Source organism: Ahaetulla prasina, chromosome 2 (genome assembly GCF_028640845.1).
Source record: "Ahaetulla prasina isolate Xishuangbanna chromosome 2, ASM2864084v1, whole genome shotgun sequence".
In the NCBI taxonomy this organism is placed as follows: domain Eukaryota; kingdom Metazoa; phylum Chordata; class Lepidosauria; order Squamata; family Colubridae; genus Ahaetulla; species Ahaetulla prasina.
In genome coordinates, this window is record NC_080540.1 from 83,425,232 (window position 1) to 83,445,783 (window position 20,552).

At 39.8% G+C, this 20,552-nt stretch overlaps 1 protein-coding gene across 3 annotated transcripts in view; it reads left to right on the top strand.

Annotated features, from left to right (window-relative positions):
- The window catches only part of RNF145 (ring finger protein 145), an 82,458-nt gene that overhangs the window by 23,087 nt on the left and 38,819 nt on the right, over positions 1-20,552 (top strand). Inside the window, exon 3 of one of the 3 annotated variants that reach the window (XM_058166596.1) lies at positions 18,182-18,290. Coding sequence is in view for 1 of the 3 variants with exons in the window: in XM_058166597.1 (XP_058022580.1) it covers positions 14,129-14,237 (109 nt within the window). In the remaining 2 variants the exon portion in view is untranslated. Of the gene's footprint in view, positions 1-14,128; positions 14,238-18,181; positions 18,291-20,552 lie in introns of those variants that run through there. The other 2 variants (XM_058166597.1, XM_058166595.1) reach the window with 2 other exon arrangements.

The following is a 20,552-nucleotide window of genomic DNA, read 5'->3' on the forward strand; positions in this document are numbered from 1 at the left end:
TTTTACCAAACTAAGCAGACACACACACACACACACTGCCCTAAGATAGGGAAGAATGTGAAAATTTTGCTTTTCCTGCTAAACATACTCAAACAATTTTAGTTTTAGAATTCCATGAAGATACACAGGATTTTACAGCATGAGCTAAAAATAGACCTCATAAATAAATGCATGTAAATATTTTTATATCTAAGGGATTTGCGAGAGTGCATGTATTCGCTCTGTGTTTTCCTCTTGCTGTCTGTAATTAATCACCTGCAGTACTTTGTGTTTAAATATGGGAAAACATTTACTGCTGTGATTATTGTGTGTGGCACTGCACATATTCTGGATACTCACCCCTTTCTGAATTTGTGAAGAGCGATTTGGGGAAAATATTTTGACAGTAATGTGAGGATCCTCCTGCTTGAAAAGGAGACAGAAGGAGATGTGGATATTTCAAGAAGACTGAGTGACCTATTCTTTTCAAAACTGCAGAAATTGATTTCAATAATTTGGTGATTACTATTAATATTTTTAAAATTAAATCAAGTAAAGTATCCATATCAATTTCCCTTTTCAATTTTTTTGGTTTAAAGCAGGGGTAGTCAACCTTTTTATACCTACTTTTGTATCTCTGTTAGTAGTAAAATTTTCTAACCGCCCATCGTTCCATAGTAATGGTGATTTATAAAGTGTATCGTCGTCTGAGCATGCCTCTCGCGCATCGTGGTTTGGGCTTGGGTGGGGGGGCGCCAGCTACCAGCTCTGCTTGTCTGTTACAGCTAGGTGGTGTGGGGGGAGATGCGCAAGCTATTCTGAGACGAGGCTCTTTTGTTTGCAGTCGCACTATAGTGCCATTTAGTTTCACTTACGTAACGTGAACTAAACTTATGTGCGGGTGATACAAATAGTATATTTTCAGAAATTTAAATTGTCACGGGAAATTTTATGAAAACCTAATGAAAATGTTTTTAAATAATGCTATGATTTTTTTTTAAAGTCAATTAAATTTTTTAAAAAAGGAAACTACTTCAGTATCGGTCAAAACCCCTACCGCCCACCATGAAAGCTGAAATGCCCACTAGTGGGCGGTAGGGATCAGGTTGACTACCACTGGTTTAAAGGAAGCCCAGAGCAAAGTGTTTCCATTAGTAAAGGAATATATGTTTAAACACAGCCTTTTTCAGGATTGGAAGCATAAAGCCAAATTCAATGTTATGTGTTTGGGATGGGTGGTTGTATAATTGAATGTATGAATGAATAATCAAAGCCAAATTCAGTTGTTGTTCACAAGAAAGTATTTGTGGTTTCATAACTATGAATTCATATGTTTCCTGTTAGTACAATTGTAACCTGGATGTCGTCCCCCTCCGACATCTGGGTCTAGGAAGTGTCCGTATCAAGCGTGGCAACGAAGCCTCTGCAGCTTGTCAAATTCTTTCGAGGTTTCTCAGGGCAGGCAGGAGTCCAAGTTGTGACTTCAGCGATAGCAGCAAACTAGATGAGACTTTGCTTGACTCAAGGTTGGAATGCCAAAAGCAGGTCCTTTATATAGGCTGTGGGGTGTGGCTCCATGACTCAGCATTTATCCAGGCCTGCCCTTCCCTTCCTTCTGCTGGCGTCGCCTCTCAGATCTCCGGAAGCGAGGATCCTCCCACTTTGAATTCTCTTCAGCTGGATCAGTTGTCAGTAATTCTAGCACATGGCTGGCTTCCTGCTCACACGCTGTAGGAGTGAGGTTTATCAGGTTTGTTTGTTCATTCCTGGAATCCTCTCTGGGCATGGGGCCAGGGCCGGGAGCTGGAGGCATGACAGACTGTTCATCTTCATTATCAGACTCGGAGTCTGATAACAGGGGTGTAGACGGGAGGGGCCGGCTGAGGAGAGGAGGGAGGACAAGGCACAACACTGGATGTCTATTGGATCATCATCTTTATATATTTGTTCAGCAGTTAAGTTGAAGTGGAGATGCCATTCATTTATTTTAAAAGATTATTGGGCCACCCATCTTACGACACACAACCTTGGATGTTAACAACAGATGTTTCAATTATTGTATACTTACTCTGCAACTATTTGGAAGCCTTACTGACACAAATGTTCTCAGTGTTGTGATTCCCTTCTTGTTTATTTATGTCTGCTATCAAATGTCTCTAGGATTGACTTTTGATATGAGCTAAAGACATATTTGTCCAACCTGTGTTGCTATGTCATTAAAGTGTTTCCACCATTATTGTAATAATCTTGTTTTATGGTTTTGAGTGTTGATATTTGCTTATCTTTTTTGATTGGTTGGTTGGGGGAGGCCACTTTCGGACTACTTTTGCTTTAAAAAAATTAAAATTGGTATAATTAAATAAATTTTAAATATCAAGAACCTTTTGATCAAAATTATATTAGAACCTCCTATCTGCCTTCTTAAATTGGAATAGAAGTGCAGAGTTTTGAAGCCCTTGAATGTCCTTGTCTGAGCAGGTTCAGCCCTGGTTGAGTGAATGAGAAGCCTGTCAGTGAATTCCAGGGCTGTAGGCTAGACTGGGAAATTAGAAAAACATCCTGGAAGAAGGCAGTGGCAAGACACTTACATGTTGTTGCCAAGAAAACAGCATACTTGTGCCTGTGTAGTCAGCAAGAGTGGAACTCGATTCAAGAATGTCTGTAGATGTCTTCTAATTTCAGGGGTGATTAAGATATGGGAACAACTTCCTTGCACAAAAAGGATTATTACATTTCAGCTGAAAGAACCGAGTCCTGGCTTATCACAACTCAACCAGTTTCCAATTTTCTCACACCCTGTTTCCCAGCTTTTGTCTGTCTGCTGCAAGATACCCTTTTCCATCATTTGTGCCCATGGGACTCCTCTGTGCATTTGTAGAGGTATGAAAAGATGTAGTATAACCTGCTGTAATAAAGATATATAGAGGTAGGAGGTAGGAGTGGGTGAAAGCATTGTTATTTTCTAGAAACTGAACTTCTCCATATTATCAGTTTAAATGGAATATTCTTTGCAAGTGACATAATCATTGTTCAGGGTCTAAGTTGAATCTTGATAAAGATGGCCAGTTAACCTCAGTGGTGAAATCTGAACCGGTTTACTACCAGTATGCTGGCTATGCATGCATACTGCGCACACTCATGCACGTACCAAATGCAAGGTGCGCGTGCATGCACAGTGCATGCCAACAGGAGGCATGGAGTAAGTAGAAACTGCGCGGGTGTGTGTGATCAGCTGTGGCGCGCAATCTTTTCTTTTACTTTTAAAAGCATTTTTTACAACCCATTCGGCCGAATAGTTTATTAAAAAAATGTTTTTAAAAGTAAAAAATGATTAGGCAGCACAGATGGGATCGTCAAAGCCCTTTTTTACCTTTTAAAAGCATTTTTTAAAAGAAATAGCAAGCAGGGAAGCGGGCGACCGGGCATTGGGTAGGCGGGGGTGGGGCCAGGGATTTTTGCTACTGGTTCTCCCGCCACCATCACTACTGGATCGGCTGATCCGGTACGAACTAAAAGCTTTTCATCCCTGGTTCACCTCTTCTATTGCCTCCTTCTAAATGAGTAGAACCGAGAAGATAAATACCACGTGACACTGGTTGCCAATGTTCAAAGATATGATTGTCATATTCCCTCAAATGGGCATATGTTTGCACATACATACCTCTCTCATATAAATACAATCACAGGAGCAAATGCTCTATGCCTGTGTCTGCATGAAATTCTCAGAGGATTGTAGCCTTGATTAATGACATCTCCAAGTGAGCTTTATGCTTAAGCAAACATTAGGCTGAATGACAGATCTAGTTTTTGGATGCTTTATTTTAGGGTACAACTATTTTTAAGTGAACACCCAATCTTATGATTTGGTTTTGCATCTCTTTTCTGATGACATGGAGGAATGAACTCCTCTGGTATGTGATGATCAATCTCTATCTTGAGTTCCTTTTAGAAAATTAGTTATTTAACACAATGAGAAGGCACATGAGATCTAATGTGCTTCTCTGGTGCTTGGAACTCACTGTACAATCTATTTCTGTTCTCTTTCCATTGTGGCTGGTTGTTAAAATGCAGGCACTGCTGTTTCAAGCACAGAAGGTGAGCCCATAATGGGAAATATTTACTGAACGGTTCCCACACACTTAGTGACTATGATAGGCTTGCTACCTTTTTGTGCTTTAAAGAAAGGGAAGTTCAGATTTCTCAGCTGACATTGGGTCCATAATGAAGTTGAAGGGCCTTCAGATTTTTCCAAGATTAATTGCCAGAAAGTAAATCCAGTTACGTAGTTAGTGAATTGATGAGGGCACAAAGACACTGAGCTTGTCAGCTGGAAAACTGACAGCCCAGATCTGAGACCTCAGTGCTGTGCAACAGTGAGCTCCCACTCCTGCCCATCTTGCAGTTTGAAAGCATGCAAATACGAGTAGACAAATAGGTACCACTTCATTTGGAAGATAACAGCGTTCCATGCACTTTGGTATATAGTCATCCTGGCCATATGACTATGGTAATGTCTTCAGACAACACTAGCTTCCTCAGTTTCTTCCACTAAGAAACAGAGATGAGCTCTGCCTCCTACAGTCAGACATGACTGGATAGGGAAACCACCTTTAGCTTTAGCTTTACCTTTACGTTTAGTTAATGAATATTTCCAGTTAAAATGGGTCCAATCGAACTATTAAAATGTTAAGATAATGAATTTGTCGTTCAGATTTTGCTTTGCTTCAGTCCAACCAATCATCAAATTTGTATGGTCACCCATTTCACAAAAAGTGACTGTGGGTGGTATACAACAATGAACATATAAAAATGATTTATTAAAAACATAAAGCAATCAGTGTTAAAATATTTTTAAAACCCAAAGGAATAGGGGAAATTAAATATTAAGTACAATCTTAAAATGTCACCAGCCCCTTGGACCCCTAGACCTGATGATAATAATATCAGCCCTGCCTGGTAAACTAAACAGGAAACACAATTGGACGAGCTAATTCTTTACAAATAAAGCTACATTAACTGACTCTTGCAAGTCTAAAGATCCAAACTTCAATTAGGGTGTGCCCTTCCTAAGTTTTTTTTTCTGAGTGTCTAAGGCTCCAAGGGTTCCTCCTTGACTTGTCTGATTATGTTGCAGGCAAATCTCTTCCCCTTGTTCCCTAAAGTCAACCACACATATTCTGTTCACATAGCCAGATCTTGAGGGACTTCTGGAACATTAAGAGGGATGGAACTAACCTCACTTTGGAAAAGGGAATGTTCCATAAGTCAGGGCGCTACAGCAGAAAAAGTCCACTTCTTGCAGCAGACTGTCTCTGCCAGATCTAATAGGCCAGGCTGATATAATTAGGAACCAGGTTATCTGAGGGATAATTCCCTCAGATAACCTGGTTCCATGCCATGAGGGGCTTAAAAGTTAAAACCAGCACCTTAAATTGAACCTGGAAGCAAAGTGATAGCCAATAAAATTCGTGGAACAAAGATGTGATGTTGAAGCACACATAACTGACCACACAGTTTCTTTTCCGGTAGATACAGAATGCTTTATCAATTCAGTAAAAGAAAGCATCTATGAATTATAACCATAAAAAAATAATGGTCAGAGATAATGCAGGCAAAAATAAACTTCTTGTTCTTCTAACATATTGGTCCAAAATCCTTGATGGACCCTGTAGCCCAAATTTGAATCAGTGGTGAAATCAGAACTGGTTTACTATCGGTTCGCTGGCTGTGCATGTGAACCACGCACCAAATGCGAGGTGCGCATGCTCAGTGCACGCCAAAAGGAGGCGTGGGGTAAGTAGAGCAGCGCACGGGGTGTGTGTGATCAGCTGTGGCGCACAATCTTTTTTTTACCTTTTAAAAGCATTTTTTACAATCTCTTAGGCTGAAGAGGTTGTAAAAAATGCTTTTAAAAATAAAAAAAAGGCTTTGACGATCACCTGGCCTAGCAGGGCATGGGCGGGGAGGGGGGCAGGGATTTTTGCTACTAGTTCTCCAAACCACCCACCACCATCGCTACTGGATCGGCCGAACTGGTTCGAACCAGGAGCATTTCACCCCTCATTTGAATCCGTCTAAATCATTTATTTTAAGGAGGGATGCAGAATGAGGCAGGTCTAATACTAGCTTTTCCTATTCTGCTCTGGAGTTTGTGGTATTTTATTTACTCTTGGGCATCTAAACTAAGAATTAAACTAAGAAAATATGCCCAAAAGTTATTTGACTCCTATAGATTGCATTTCACCATCTAGCCCCCAAATATGTGGCTTTTTTAGTATCTTGTCTATGGAGAATGTCAGCCATCCAGGTCATGGTTTTCCCAAAGGTGCATTTTCAAGAGGCAACTGGACTTTCTTTGTTTTTTCTTGAAAATGTTTCGCTTCTCATCCAAGAAGCTTCTTCAGTTCTGACTGAATTGTATAAATCCTTCAATTACCCAACATGCAGTCAGAACTGAAGAAGCTTCTTTAATGAGAAGTGAAATGTCTTTAAGGAAAAGCAAAGAAAGTCTTTTGGGTATCTTCTTTTTTTACAAATGTCCTTCTGTGGCTATTCTATTTTTAAGATCCCTAATATCCTTAGTTGAAATAGTGTTCGCCATTTTAAAGTAAAGAGCTTTATTTGATTGGTGACTGAATACTTCACACTTGAAGCAAAGCATGTATACTGAGACTGAGTGACATATTAAGTGGGATTTTTTGTCTGTAAAATGTTCTCAAGGGTACATAATCAGCTGCTTTCTCAATTAGTTTTACTATTGTTGGAGTTAGAAAATTGAAGTAATGATGAATGACAGTTTAGGCTAATAGTTCAAAAAAGATCAGTTATATTTTGTAAGTCTTGTTTTATTTTGTTGGGCTGACCTACCCAGGAGGTCTAATCAAGGCTTCCTTGATCATTAAAAGAAATTAGATTTCTGAAGAAAAAATAACATTGTGTTTTGTTTCCCATCAGCAATTATTACAGGAACTAGGGCTGGAAATAAACTTCCTATTCAGAAGTTGGGTCTTGGTGCACTTATTTTTCTAGAACTCAGACTGTTTTCCAAAATAGATAACATAGTTTATTGAAAAGAAAAATGTGCCCACTGAAACAATAGACTTGTAAATTCTACTTTTTAACAGGTTGCACAGCAAGGGAAAACTGTTATCCCTCAAATAGAACTTGTTGGTATCTTAGACTGACGTTGAAATTAAGCATTGAACCGAATAGCCTAAACTTTTAATGGATAAGAGTTCACTTTTATCACATTTGTGGTAAAGATGGAAGGAAGGGTGGAGGAGCAGTTATGAATGTCCACCCCAAATATTGGATATTACCACTCTCAAGTAAACTGTTTCTTGTGACCCTAGGAGAATCTCTCTTCCTTTGTCTCAGCTGTCTTGAAGGAGGTAATGGTTTGATGGTTTCTAAAGAAGCCAACTCTGGGTTCAACCATACTTGATGACTTCTGCCCAATATCCAACTTTCTGTTTTTAGGGAAAGTCTTAGAGAAACTAGTGGGGCATGAGTTGCAGAATTTCAAGGATCTGAGTGCAAAATGCATGATCTGGGCCCCTTTCAGTCATGGTTCAAACATAGTCATGAATCTGAATTTCATTGGTCACTCTGGCAGATGATATGCAATAGTAAACTACAGTACACTCCTTCTGCACTTCTTAGCAGCATTTGAGACCCACATTCCTGGTATCAACTGGACCACTACAAGATTTGGGAAGGATAGCATTGCATGCAAATATTGAGAGGTGTGGTTCCATTCCTTTTGAACAGGCAGTTCAATCAATAATGCTGGAAATGGGAGAGGTGAAATTGGTGATAGAGAGGTCATTTGGTTTTTTAAAAAAGGCACATATAGGTTTATGTTTCAGCTACTGAACAGTGTAATGGAGAGTGTAATCAATATTATTCCACTTTGTCAAGGTTTAATGATACTTTTAAAAATGAATGTACTTTTTAACAGGTTGCACAGCAAGGGAAAACTGTTATCCCTCAAATAGAACTTGTTGGTATCTTAGACTGACGTTGAAATTAAGCATTGAACCGAATAGCTTAAACTTTTAATGGATAAGAGTTCACTTTTATCACATTTGTGGTAAAGATGGAAGGAAGGGTGGAGGAGCAGTTATGAATGTCCACCCAAATATTGGATATTACCACTCTCAAGTAAACTGTTTCTTGTGACCCTAGGAGAATCTCTCTTCCTTTGTCTCAGCTGTCTTGAAGGAGGTAATGGTTTGATGGTTTCTAAAGAAGCCAACTCTGGGTTCAACCATACTTGATGACTTCTGCCCAATATCCAACTTTCTGTTTTTAGGGAAAGTCTTAGAGAAACTAGTGGGGCATGAGTTGCAGAATTTCAAGGATCTGAGTGCAAAATGCATGATCTGGGCCCCTTTCAGTCATGGTTCAAACATAGTCATGAATCTGAATTTCATTGGTCACTCTGGCAGATGATATGCAATAGTAAACTACAGTACACTCCTTCTGCACTTCTTAGCAGCATTTGAGACCCACATTCCTGGTATCAACTGGACCACTACAAGATTTGGGAAGGATAGCATTGCATGCAAATATTGAGAGGGTGTGGTTCCATTCCTTTTGAACAGGCAGTTCAATCAATAATGCTGGAAATGGGAGAGGTGAAATTGGTGATAGAGAGGTCATTTGGTTTTTTAAAAAAGGCACATATAGGTTTATGTTTCAGCTACTGAACAGTGTAATGGAGAGTGTAATCAATATTATTCCACTTTGTCAAGGTTTAATGATACTTTTAAAAATGAATTTTTGGCAAAAGAAAAGGTACCGTATTTTTCAGCATATAAGACGCTCCGGACTATAAGACACACCTACCTTTTTGGGGGAGGAAAACAAGAAGAAAAAAAATCTGCCTCTGCCTCCCAGCAATTTGCCTCCTTGCAGCAAACAGCCCGCTTCAGCTTCAGCACAGCCTGATTAGTACAAGCAGCTGATTGTCGGTTGGATTGGCCTCCCAAAGATCAGGCTGCAGGAATTGCCATAGCCTATTGCTGCCTCCACACACCCCATTTTCCAGGGTATAAGATGCACCCAAATTTTCACCCTCTTTTTGGGACGGGGATGCATCTTATACTCTGAAAAATACAGTACTTTTATGTTACAAATAGAAAATTTACTCATTTAAAATTTATATTTGCTTATGAATGGCGCTTTTGATATTACACAGATCAATATGGTTTTAAAAATCCATAGTAAACTTTTCAATATCTATTTAAAACTACTGGGAGACATGAATCCTAGGTGTGAGTCTAATTAAAGATACAATTGAGGCCTTAATTCAGTTTCTGAAAGTTGTGAGGGACTGGATAGGAACAAAAAGGCTAAACTTAATCCTAGCAAGGTGGAGGTGCTGTTCATCCAAAAGCTTGGGTAATGCTTGGGTCTTCGTGTGTAGAGGCTAAGTATCAATAATGAGACAGGGGAGGCATGGAGGTTCATAGTAGATGTCATGACATCCTCACACAAATGACTGAAAATCATTCAGTAAGGATTTCTATAGTTAACCCTGTATTATTTCAATTTCTTATTCAGGTTATATCTTAAGTGTTGTGCTCCTAACCTTGCCCAGACAACACCTGGTTCAACTCTATCTGTACTTTTTAACAGGTTGCACAGCAAGGAAAACTGTTATCCTCAAATAGAACTTGTTGGTATCTTAGACTGACGTTGAAATTAAGCATTGAACCGAATAGCCTAAACTTTTAATGGATAAGAGTTCACTTTTATCACATTTGTGGTAAAGATGGAAGGAAGGGTGGAGGAGCAGTTATGAATGTCCACCCCAAATATTGGATATTACCACTCTCAAGTAAACTGTTTCTTGTGACCCTAGGAGAATCTCTCTTCCTTTGTCTCAGCTGTCTTGAAGGAGGTAATGGTTTGATGGTTTCTAAAGAAGCCAACTCTGGGTTCAACCATACTTGATGACTTCTGCCCAATATCCAACTTTCTGTTTTTAGGGAAAGTCTTAGAGAAACTAGTGGGGCATGAGTTGCAGAATTTCAAGGATCTGAGTGCAAAATGCATGATCTGGGCCCCTTTCAGTCATGGTTCAAACATAGTCATGAATCTGAATTTCATTGGTCACTCTGGCAGATGATATGCAATAGTAAACTACAGTACACTCCTTCTGCACTTCTTAGCAGCATTTGAGACCCACATTCCTGGTATCAACTGGACCACTACAAGATTTGGGAAGGATAGCATTGCATGCAAATATTGAGAGGGTGTGGTTCCATTCCTTTTTGAACAGGCAGTTCCAATCAATAATGCTGGAAATGGGAGAGGTGAAATTGGTGATAGAGAGGTCATTTGGTTTTTTTTAAAAAAATCCATAGTAAACTTTTCAATATCTATTTAAAACTACTGGGAGACATGAATCCTAGGTGTGAGTCTAATTAAAGATACAATTGAGGCCTTAATTCAGTTTCTGAAAGTTGTGAGGGACTGGATAGGAACAAAAAGGCTAAACTTAATCCTAGCAAGGTGGAGGTGCTGTTCATCCAAAAGCTTGGGTAATGCTTGGGTCTTCGTGTGTAGAGGCTAAGTATCAATAATGAGACAGGAGGCATGGAGGTTCATAGTAGATGTCATGACATCCTCACACAAATGACTGAAAATCATTCAGTAAGGATTTCTATAGTTAACCCTGTATTATTTCAATTTCTTATTCAGGTTATATCTTAAGTGTTGTGCTCCTAACCTTGCCCAGACAACACCTGGTTCAACTCTATCTGTACTTTTTAACAGGTTGCACAGCAAGGGAAAACTGTTATCCCTCAAATAGAACTTGTTGGTATCTTAGACTGACGTTGAAATTAAGCATTGAACCGAATAGCCTAAACTTTTAATGGATAAGAGTTCACTTTTATCACATTTGTGGTAAAGATGGAAGGAAGGGTGGAGGAGCAGTTATGAATGTCCACCCCAAATATTGGATATTACCACTCTCAAGTAAACTGTTTCTTGTGACCCTAGGAGAATCTCTCTTCCTTTGTCTCAGCTGTCTTGAAGGAGGTAATGGTTTGATGGTTTCTAAAGAAGCCAACTCTGGGTTCAACCATACTTGATGACTTCTGCCCAATATCCAACTTTCTGTTTTTAGGGAAAGTCTTAGAGAAACTAGTGGGGCATGAGTTGCAGAATTTCAAGGATCTGAGTGCAAAATGCATGATCTGGGCCCCTTTCAGTCATGGTTCAAACATAGTCATGAATCTGAATTTCATTGGTCACTCTGGCAGATGATATGCAATAGTAAACTACAGTACACTCCTTCTGCACTTCTTAGCAGCATTTGAGACCCACATTCCTGGTATCAACTGGACCACTACAAGATTTGGGAAGGATAGCATTGCATGCAAATATTGAGAGGGTGTGGTTCCATTCCTTTTTGAACAGGCAGTTCCAATCAATAATGCTGGAAATGGGAGAGGTGAAATTGGTGATAGAGAGGTCATTTGGTTTTTTTTAAAAAAATCCATAGTAAACTTTTCAATATCTATTTAAAACTACTGGGAGACATGAATCCTAGGTGTGAGTCTAATTAAAGATACAATTGAGGCCTTAATTCAGTTTCTGAAAGTTGTGAGGGACTGGATAGGAACAAAAAGGCTAAACTTAATCCTAGCAAGGTGGAGGTGCTGTTCATCCAAAAGCTTGGGTAATGCTTGGGTCTTCGTGTGTAGAGGCTAAGTATCAATAATGAGACAGGGGAGGCATGGAGGTTCATAGTAGATGTCATGACATCCTCACACAAATGACTGAAAATCATTCAGTAAGGATTTCTATAGTTAACCCTGTATTATTTCAATTTCTTATTCAGGTTATATCTTAAGTGTTGTGCTCCTAACCTTGCCCAGACAACACCTGGTTCAACTCTATCTGTACTTTTTAACAGGTTGCACAGCAAGGAAAACTGTTATCCTCAAATAGAACTTGTTGGTATCTTAGACTGACGTTGTAATTAAGCATTGAACCGAATAGCCTAAACTTTTAATGGATAAGAGTTCACTTTTATCACATTTGTGGTAAAGATGGAAGGAAGGGTGGAGGAGCAGTTATGAATGTCCACCCCAAATATTGGATATTACCACTCTCAAGTAAACTGTTTCTTGTGACCCTAGGAGAATCTCTCTTCCTTTGTCTCAGCTGTCTTGAAGGAGGTAATGGTTTGATGGTTTCTAAAGAAGCCAACTCTGGGTTCAACCATACTTGATGACTTCTGCCCAATATCCAACTTTCTGTTTTTAGGGAAAGTCTTAGAGAAACTAGTGGGGCATGAGTTGCAGAATTTCAAGGATCTGAGTGCAAAATGCATGATCTGGGCCCCTTTCAGTCATGGTTCAAACATAGTCATGAATCTGAATTTCATTGGTCACTCTGGCAGATGATATGCAATAGTAAACTACAGTACACTCCTTCTGCACTTCTTAGCAGCATTTGAGACCCACATTCCTGGTATCAACTGGACCACTACAAGATTTGGGAAGGATAGCATTGCATGCAAATATTGAGAGGGTGTGGTTCCATTCCTTTTTGAACAGGCAGTTCCAATCAATAATGCTGGAAATGGGAGAGGTGAAATTGGTGATAGAGAGGTCATTTGGTTTTTTTTAAAAAAATCCATAGTAAACTTTTCAATATCTATTTAAAACTACTGGGAGACATGAATCCTAGGTGTGAGTCTAATTAAAGATACAATTGAGGCCTTAATTCAGTTTCTGAAAGTTGTGAGGGACTGGATAGGAACAAAAAGGCTAAACTTAATCCTAGCAAGGTGGAGGTGCTGTTCATCCAAAAGCTTGGGTAATGCTTGGGTCTTCGTGTGTAGAGGCTAAGTATCAATAATGAGACAGGGGAGGCATGGAGGTTCATAGTAGATGTCATGACATCCTCACACAAATGACTGAAAATCATTCAGTAAGGATTTCTATAGTTAACCCTGTATTATTTCAATTTCTTATTCAGGTTATATCTTAAGTGTTGTGCTCCTAACCTTGCCCAGACAACACCTGGTTCAACTCTATCTGTACTTTTTAACAGGTTGCACAGCAAGGGAAAACTGTTATCCCTCAAATAGAACTTGTTGGTATCTTAGACTGACGTTGAAATTAAGCATTGAACCGAATAGCCTAAACTTTTAATGGATAAGAGTTCACTTTTATCACATTTGTGGTAAAGATGGAAGGAAGGGTGGAGGAGCAGTTATGAATGTCCACCCCAAATATTGGATATTACCACTCTCAAGTAAACTGTTTCTTGTGACCCTAGGAGAATCTCTCTTCCTTTGTCTCAGCTGTCTTGAAGGAGGTAATGGTTTGATGGTTTCTAAAGAAGCCAACTCTGGGTTCAACCATACTTGATGACTTCTGCCCAATATCCAACTTTCTGTTTTTAGGGAAAGTCTTAGAGAAACTAGTGGGGCATGAGTTGCAGAATTTCAAGGATCTGAGTGCAAAATGCATGATCTGGGCCCCTTTCAGTCATGGTTCAAACATAGTCATGAATCTGAATTTCATTGGTCACTCTGGCAGATGATATGCAATAGTAAACTACAGTACACTCCTTCTGCACTTCTTAGCAGCATTTGAGACCCACATTCCTGGTATCAACTGGACCACTACAAGATTTGGGAAGGATAGCATTGCATGCAAATATTGAGAGGGTGTGGTTCCATTCCTTTTTGAACAGGCAGTTCCAATCAATAATGCTGGAAATGGGAGAGGTGAAATTGGTGATAGAGAGGTCATTTGGTTTTTTTTAAAAAAATCCATAGTAAACTTTTCAATATCTATTTAAAACTACTGGGAGACATGAATCCTAGGTGTGAGTCTAATTAAAGATACAATTGAGGCCTTAATTCAGTTTCTGAAAGTTGTGAGGGACTGGATAGGAACAAAAAGGCTAAACTTAATCCTAGCAAGGTGGAGGTGCTGTTCATCCAAAAGCTTGGGTAATGCTTGGGTCTTCGTGTGTAGAGGCTAAGTATCAATAATGAGACAGGGGAGGCATGGAGGTTCATAGTAGATGTCATGACATCCTCACACAAATGACTGAAAATCATTCAGTAAGGATTTCTATAGTTAACCCTGTATTATTTCAATTTCTTATTCAGGTTATATCTTAAGTGTTGTGCTCCTAACCTTGCCCAGACAACACCTGGTTCAACTCTATCTGTATTTTCTAACTGGACTGCTGCTGTATGCTGGGCATCAGATCTCCAGGTAAGAATAACAGAATTGATTTCCTTATCTGCCTGTTTAATTATATTGACATTTCCTTTATATGGGCATGCCTTCTTGTCCACTAACAAATTATAAATGAAGGTGATTTTTATTTGAAATAGTTCTGACATTAATTATTAATACTTTGGGACTGAAATCTCCAACTGTCTATCACCTGGCTCCCAAGATGTAGCCTTGAGGCTGGAAATCAGTTTGGAGCTCTGCCTTCCACTTCAACAGTCTCCCACTACATCTCCTTACAGAGCTGTGTCTACCCCGCTTCATAGCAGAGTTGACCAATCTTTCCTTCTCTCCCTTTGCAACTATAAAGGAACTTCCTTGTACCTCAACCAGCTCAATAATCCAGATGTGATCTCGGAATAACAGCCTTTCATCCTGAGTCCCTTACATCCAACTGTATAATGCATACTTACTAATTTATATACCTTTCCTATACTGCAGTGTTACATTCTCTTGCTCCTAATGTCTGGTTGGTTGGGTTTTATCCCCAGACTGTCTTTCACCAGTGACAGGGCCCACCAATCTCCTGCTTCATCTCTCACTTGGGCAGTCCCCAGCAATCACTGACAGAAGATCCAAAGGCATTTTTAAAAAGGCAACTGGGTTTTCTTGGGTTTTTTCTTGAAAATATTTAGCTTCTCATCCAAGAATCTTCTTCTATTCAAGTTCTTGGATGAGAAGCAAAACATTTTCAATAGAAAAAAAACCAATAAAGTCCAGTTGCCTTTTGAAAAGCACCTTTGGGATAACCATGATCTGGATGATTGAGAATCTCCATGGATTTACAGAAGTGATTAGTGGTAATCTGGTACTTTGTGACATTTAAGGTACCCAGTGAACTCGTCATCACAGTCAGCCTATTTCATGCCCACCATCAAGATCAAAATTGCCAATTCTTCATTCCAAACCCGCCCAAAATCCCACAGAGTCATAGTTCAGGTCCAAATTCACAAAAAATTGCAATAAGTTTAAATACCAGCCTGATCTCCAGTTTTCTCTAACGTTGTGGTTCAGTGCGCCTACAAAATATGGGATAGAGGACTGGAAAGGTACCATTTCTGTACTAGTAATTGTTTATATGTATTACTTTAGAAGTCAGCCATATGGATGATTATTTTAAAGACTGCAAAGTCTGCTGTTAAAAACTTTAGTATTAGATAGTTGAGACTAAAGAATCAAAGAAAATAACTGTTCTGGATCTCATACTTTGTAGCATCTGCACCTGCCCATTCATGCTCTGCAGCGGTCCCTACCAGCCCACCCACACTTCATAGTACAAGACACACAGCACATCAACTCTGCCTGATCTTACTAGATGGGCAGAAACAATAAGAGATAGGTATTCATTTTGCAAAACCTAGCTCTATGCCAGGAAGGTAGTAACCAGCAGCTTAAACTGCAGCTGGAAACCCCAGTACAACTAATAGAGGAATAGTGACACACAAGCCTGCCAAGGCACTTCCATTACTGCCTATACCACAGCAGCTTCTGAATAGTCATCCAGGGCAGCCCCATGTATAGTACATTGCAGTAGTCCAATGTCAGTGCTCAAAGATCTTGTTTCCAGATAAGCTTACAGATTGATGGATGGAATAGTTTATATCTGTGATGGCGGATCTATGGCATCTGTGCCACAAGTGGCACCGTATCTGTGGGCACACAAGCTGTTCCCCTAGTTCAGCTACAGCACGTATTCGCATGCCAGCCAGCGATTTTCCACTCCCAGGAGTCTCCACGTGGCCCGTTTTGGATGCCATGTTAGTACAGGGCTCACATGGAGGCTCTGGGAGGGCGTTTTCAGCTGTTTTTGCCTTCCCCAGGTTCCAAGAAAACCTCTGGAGCCTGGGGAAGGCAAAAAACGGGCCTTCTGGGCCCACGGAAGTTGGAAAACGTACTGTTTCTGGCCTCTGCGGGGGGAGGCCATTTTTGTCCTCCCCAGACTCCAGGAAAGCCTCTGGAGCCTGGGGAGAGCAAAAAACGGGCCTACCAAAATGGGCCATTTCCAGCCTCCAGAGGCTTCAGGGAGGCCTGCTAGGCCCAAAACGAAGCGCCGGGGTTCATGTGCGGTGTGTGTGTGTCACGTGTGCATCAGAGGGGTGCGGGGGGCATTGAATTATAGATGTGGACTCGTGCATGTGCTTTTGGCACCCGAGGGAAAAACGGTTCACCATCACTGGTATATACTATAGTATATATATAATACATTGAACATCAGTCTAGCCCAGTATCAATCCCCAAAGTTTAATAGGACTTGGTTATTTGTAGTACTATTAGTTAAAGTATTTATTAAATTATTTTCATATGATAAACATTTGGTGGTTGAATGAACAATCTGAAACTTGATTATGGGGTCAGTGAACTGCAGTGTTTGGGGATCCACTGATAAAAGTCAGGCGTCCCGTCCGAATCGCCACAATTTTGGTCCAGACCGTCCTTCAGCTGAGCGATTTTATCGTATAGATAACCGTTAAACTCCTCATGCGTCCCTGCAGCGGGTCATCCCGCTCCCCTGGTGAAGGAGGAGGCGGGTCACCCAAACAGGGCAGCTGGGCGGTTATCTGCCGGCGCAATGAGGGAGGCGTAGCGCCTCGCTTCCCTCAGTGCCACTAGGTAGGTCTAGTATAGGATCTAACTAGTGTCCGATCAACCTCTGAGCGGCTGGACCTCCAGGAACTCTCTAGGCGTCTTCTCCGGCGTTTCATCCCCTCAGCTCCTCGGAGAACCAAGGGCGGTTGGGATCTCGCGGGTCAGAGGCCGCAAAGGCACGACACGGTCTAAAGCCCCAGCCGCAGCCCGTTCCCAGGCTGCAGCTAGTTCCTCTGCCGTGCCGTGAGCCAGACCCTCAGGAAATGGCCCAAGCTCCGTCTGGAACCTCTCTGGGTCCATCAGGCGCCTGGGACGGTACCAACGTAGTGGTTCCGTCTCCCTGCGGTGTTGGGTAGCGGTCAGAAAGTCCAGGCGAAGGAGAGAGTGATCCGACCATGACAAAGGTTCAATGACTATTTCCTTTAAGTCCAGATCTCTCAACCACTGACCAGAGACAAAAATCAGGTCCAGTGTGCCACCCCCGATGTGAGTGGGGCCATCCACTACTTGAGTCAGGTAGTGGACTTTTAGTATCTTGTCTATGGAGAATGTCAGCCATCCAGGTCATGGTTTTCCCAAAGGTGCATTTTCAAGAGGCAACTGGACTTTCTTTGTTTTTTCTTGAAAATGTTTCGCTTCTCATCCAAGAAGCTTCTTCAGTTCTGACTGAATGGTTTAAATCCTTCAATTACCCAACATGCAGTCAGAACTGAAGAAGCTTCTTTAATGAGAAGTGAAATGTCTTTAAGGAAAAGCAAAGAAAGTCTTTTGGGTATCTTCTTTTTTTCAAATGTCCTTCTGTGGCTATTCTATTTTTAAGATTCCTAATATCCTTAATTGAAATAGTATTCTCCATTTTAAAGTAAAGAGCTTTATTTGATTGGTGACTGAATACTTCACACTTGAAGCAAAGCATGTATACTGAGACTGAGTGACATATTAAGTGGGATTTTTTGTCTGTAAAATGTTCTCAAGGGTACATAATCAGCTGCTTTCTCAATTAGTTTTACTATTGTTGGAGTTAGAAAATTGAAGTAATGATGAATGACAGTTTAGGCTAATAGTTCCAAAAAGATCAGTTATATTTTGTAAGTCTTGTTTTATTTTGTTGGGCTGACCTACCCAGGAGGTCTAATCAAGGCTTCCTTGATCATTAAAAGAAATTAGATTTCTGAAGAAAAAATAACTAAAAAGAAAGGATGAACACAACACATAAAGGTTGGATGGGAATATGAAATCTTTTCCTTATGTCATTGTTTAATCCCACCCTCGTTGTATTACTAAAGTGTACAGAGAATTTTTTGAATTTGTCTGTTTCCCCCCCGTCCCCAATTTAGGAGCTGTCTTCATCAGAGAAGCTGAGAAAGAGGAATTAATTCCTAGAACTCCCATGTCCACTTGTCAGGATCACTCATTTGGAAGAAACAGTCTTGCTCATCACTCTAGGTAGTTCAGAATTTCAGTAGGCAACCCACTTCAGTCTTTTGACTTTTATATGTATTAGACATTAACACATCTGTATTCTAGCCTAGGGAAAGCTGGTGTCTGCATTCACAGTGTGGCATCGAAATTCAACACGCTGTCATATTAAAGAGATGTGAACATTGCCTAGAATTATGTTTTTGTTTCAAACAGTTATCTATTGACAACTGATGTACTATTGAAGCAATGGCAGAAAGACATCTAGATTTGTATGGCAAAGGAAAAAGCCAAGGGAGTTGCTCAGCATATTTCTATTTCTATTTATTTATTTTTTGCTATTGTGGGTTTACATATTTCCCGAAACAAATCCTTAATGTCTAGAAAAACATCACTTTTTCAATTTCTCAGAATAATTCTTTTTGTAATCTTCAATCCCTGATACAACCAGAATTCCTCTGAAGGAGTCAGATTCCAGTTTTGGAATATAATTCAATAGCATATTAACATCTTTAATATTTATAGATTTTATTGCATTTGTTGCATAAAATAACATCAAGGTTTACTTAATATTTTCAAATTCAAAAAATTTCCTTCCTCACTAAAGATTTTGAAGAATTTAAAATTTAAAAAAGTTAAAAGTTGGCTAATTTAGCAAAAGATTTGTTTTCATATTAGACATGGTAAAGAATACTTAAAAAGGATTAGCATTCAGTTTATGTTACAAATAGAAAATTTACTCATTTAAATTTATATTTGCTTATGAATGGCGCTTTTGATATTACACAGATCAATATGGTTTTAAAAAATGAATGTACTTTTTAATTAGATACTGACATTTCATTATATGAACAATTATGGATTTGTTTAACATAGGACACTGCAAAAAAGATTAATATTGAAAAGACGGCGTAACACCAGATTTACAGTTTCTTTTTATGTTTCAGCTACTGAACAGTATAATGGAGAGTGTAATCAATATTATTCCACTTTGTCAAGGTTTAATGATACTTTTAAAAATGAATGGGCTTTCCTTTTTTCCTGTGAATAGATCAGATCCAGTTCTCCACCCTTTAGCTATATCAGAAGCAAAGCTACAATATCTGGCCTAAATGAAAGGCAGTTGGCCTGCCTTTATTCTGGTTTTGGTTGATCATGCACAGATTTAAATCTGAACATTGGGTTTTTAAACACTGACTTGAAACTCTGATCCTGATTGTGACTTGTGTTGTATATGCACTATTATAATATCATTGCCATTTGCTAACATCTATTCAGGAACTTTGTTTACTATCTGAAGTGGCTGCTAGGCTTTACTATAGGTATGTTTCAAATCTTGATTTTTAAAATGAATTTTTGGCAAAAGAAAAGGTACCGTATTTTTCAGCATATAAGACGCACTTACCTTTTTTGGGGAGGAAAACAAGAAGAAGAAAAATCTGCCTCTGCCTCCCAGCAATTTGCCTCCTTGCAGCAAACAGCCCGCTTCAGCTTCAGCACAGCCTGATTAGTACAAGCAGCTGATTGTCGGTTGGATTGGCCTCCCAAAGATCAGGCTGCAGGGATTGCCATAGCCTATTGCCGCCTTCACACACCCCATTTTCTAGGGTATAAGATGCACCCAAATTTTCACCCTTTTTTTGGGACGGGGATGCATCTTATACTCTGAAAAATACAGTACTTTTTATGATTCATTCCAGGCAGTCACTGCCTCCTGCTACTCCCGCCATTGTATGTAGCACTTAGATTTATTTACCACTTCACAGTGCTTTACAGCCCTCTCTAAGCGGTTTACAGAGTCAGCATATTGCCCCCAACAATCTGGGTCTTCATTTTACCAATTTCAGAAGGATGGAAGGCTGAGTCAACCTTGAGCCTGGTGAGATTTGATCTGCCAAACTGCTGGCAGCCGGTGATCAGCAGAAGTAGCCTGCAGTACTGCACTCTAACCACTGTGCCATTGCGGCTCATATAGGTGACTAGAAGACTCAACTTGTAGAAAGAAAAGATGCATATGATTGCAAAATTAACTCTGTTCATTGTCTTCTTTGTTGAAAGATACAAGATCATATTTTAAGGCTTTTGACTGATGTGGGAAGGAAAAAATAATGTTGTGTTTTGTTTCCCATCAGCAATTATTACAGGAACTAGGGCTGGAAATAAACTTCCTATTCAGAAGTTGGGTCTTGGTGTACTTATTTTTCTAGAACACAGACTGTTTTCCAAAATAGACAACATAGTTTATTGAAAAGAAAAATATGCCCACTGAAACAATAGACTTGTAAATTC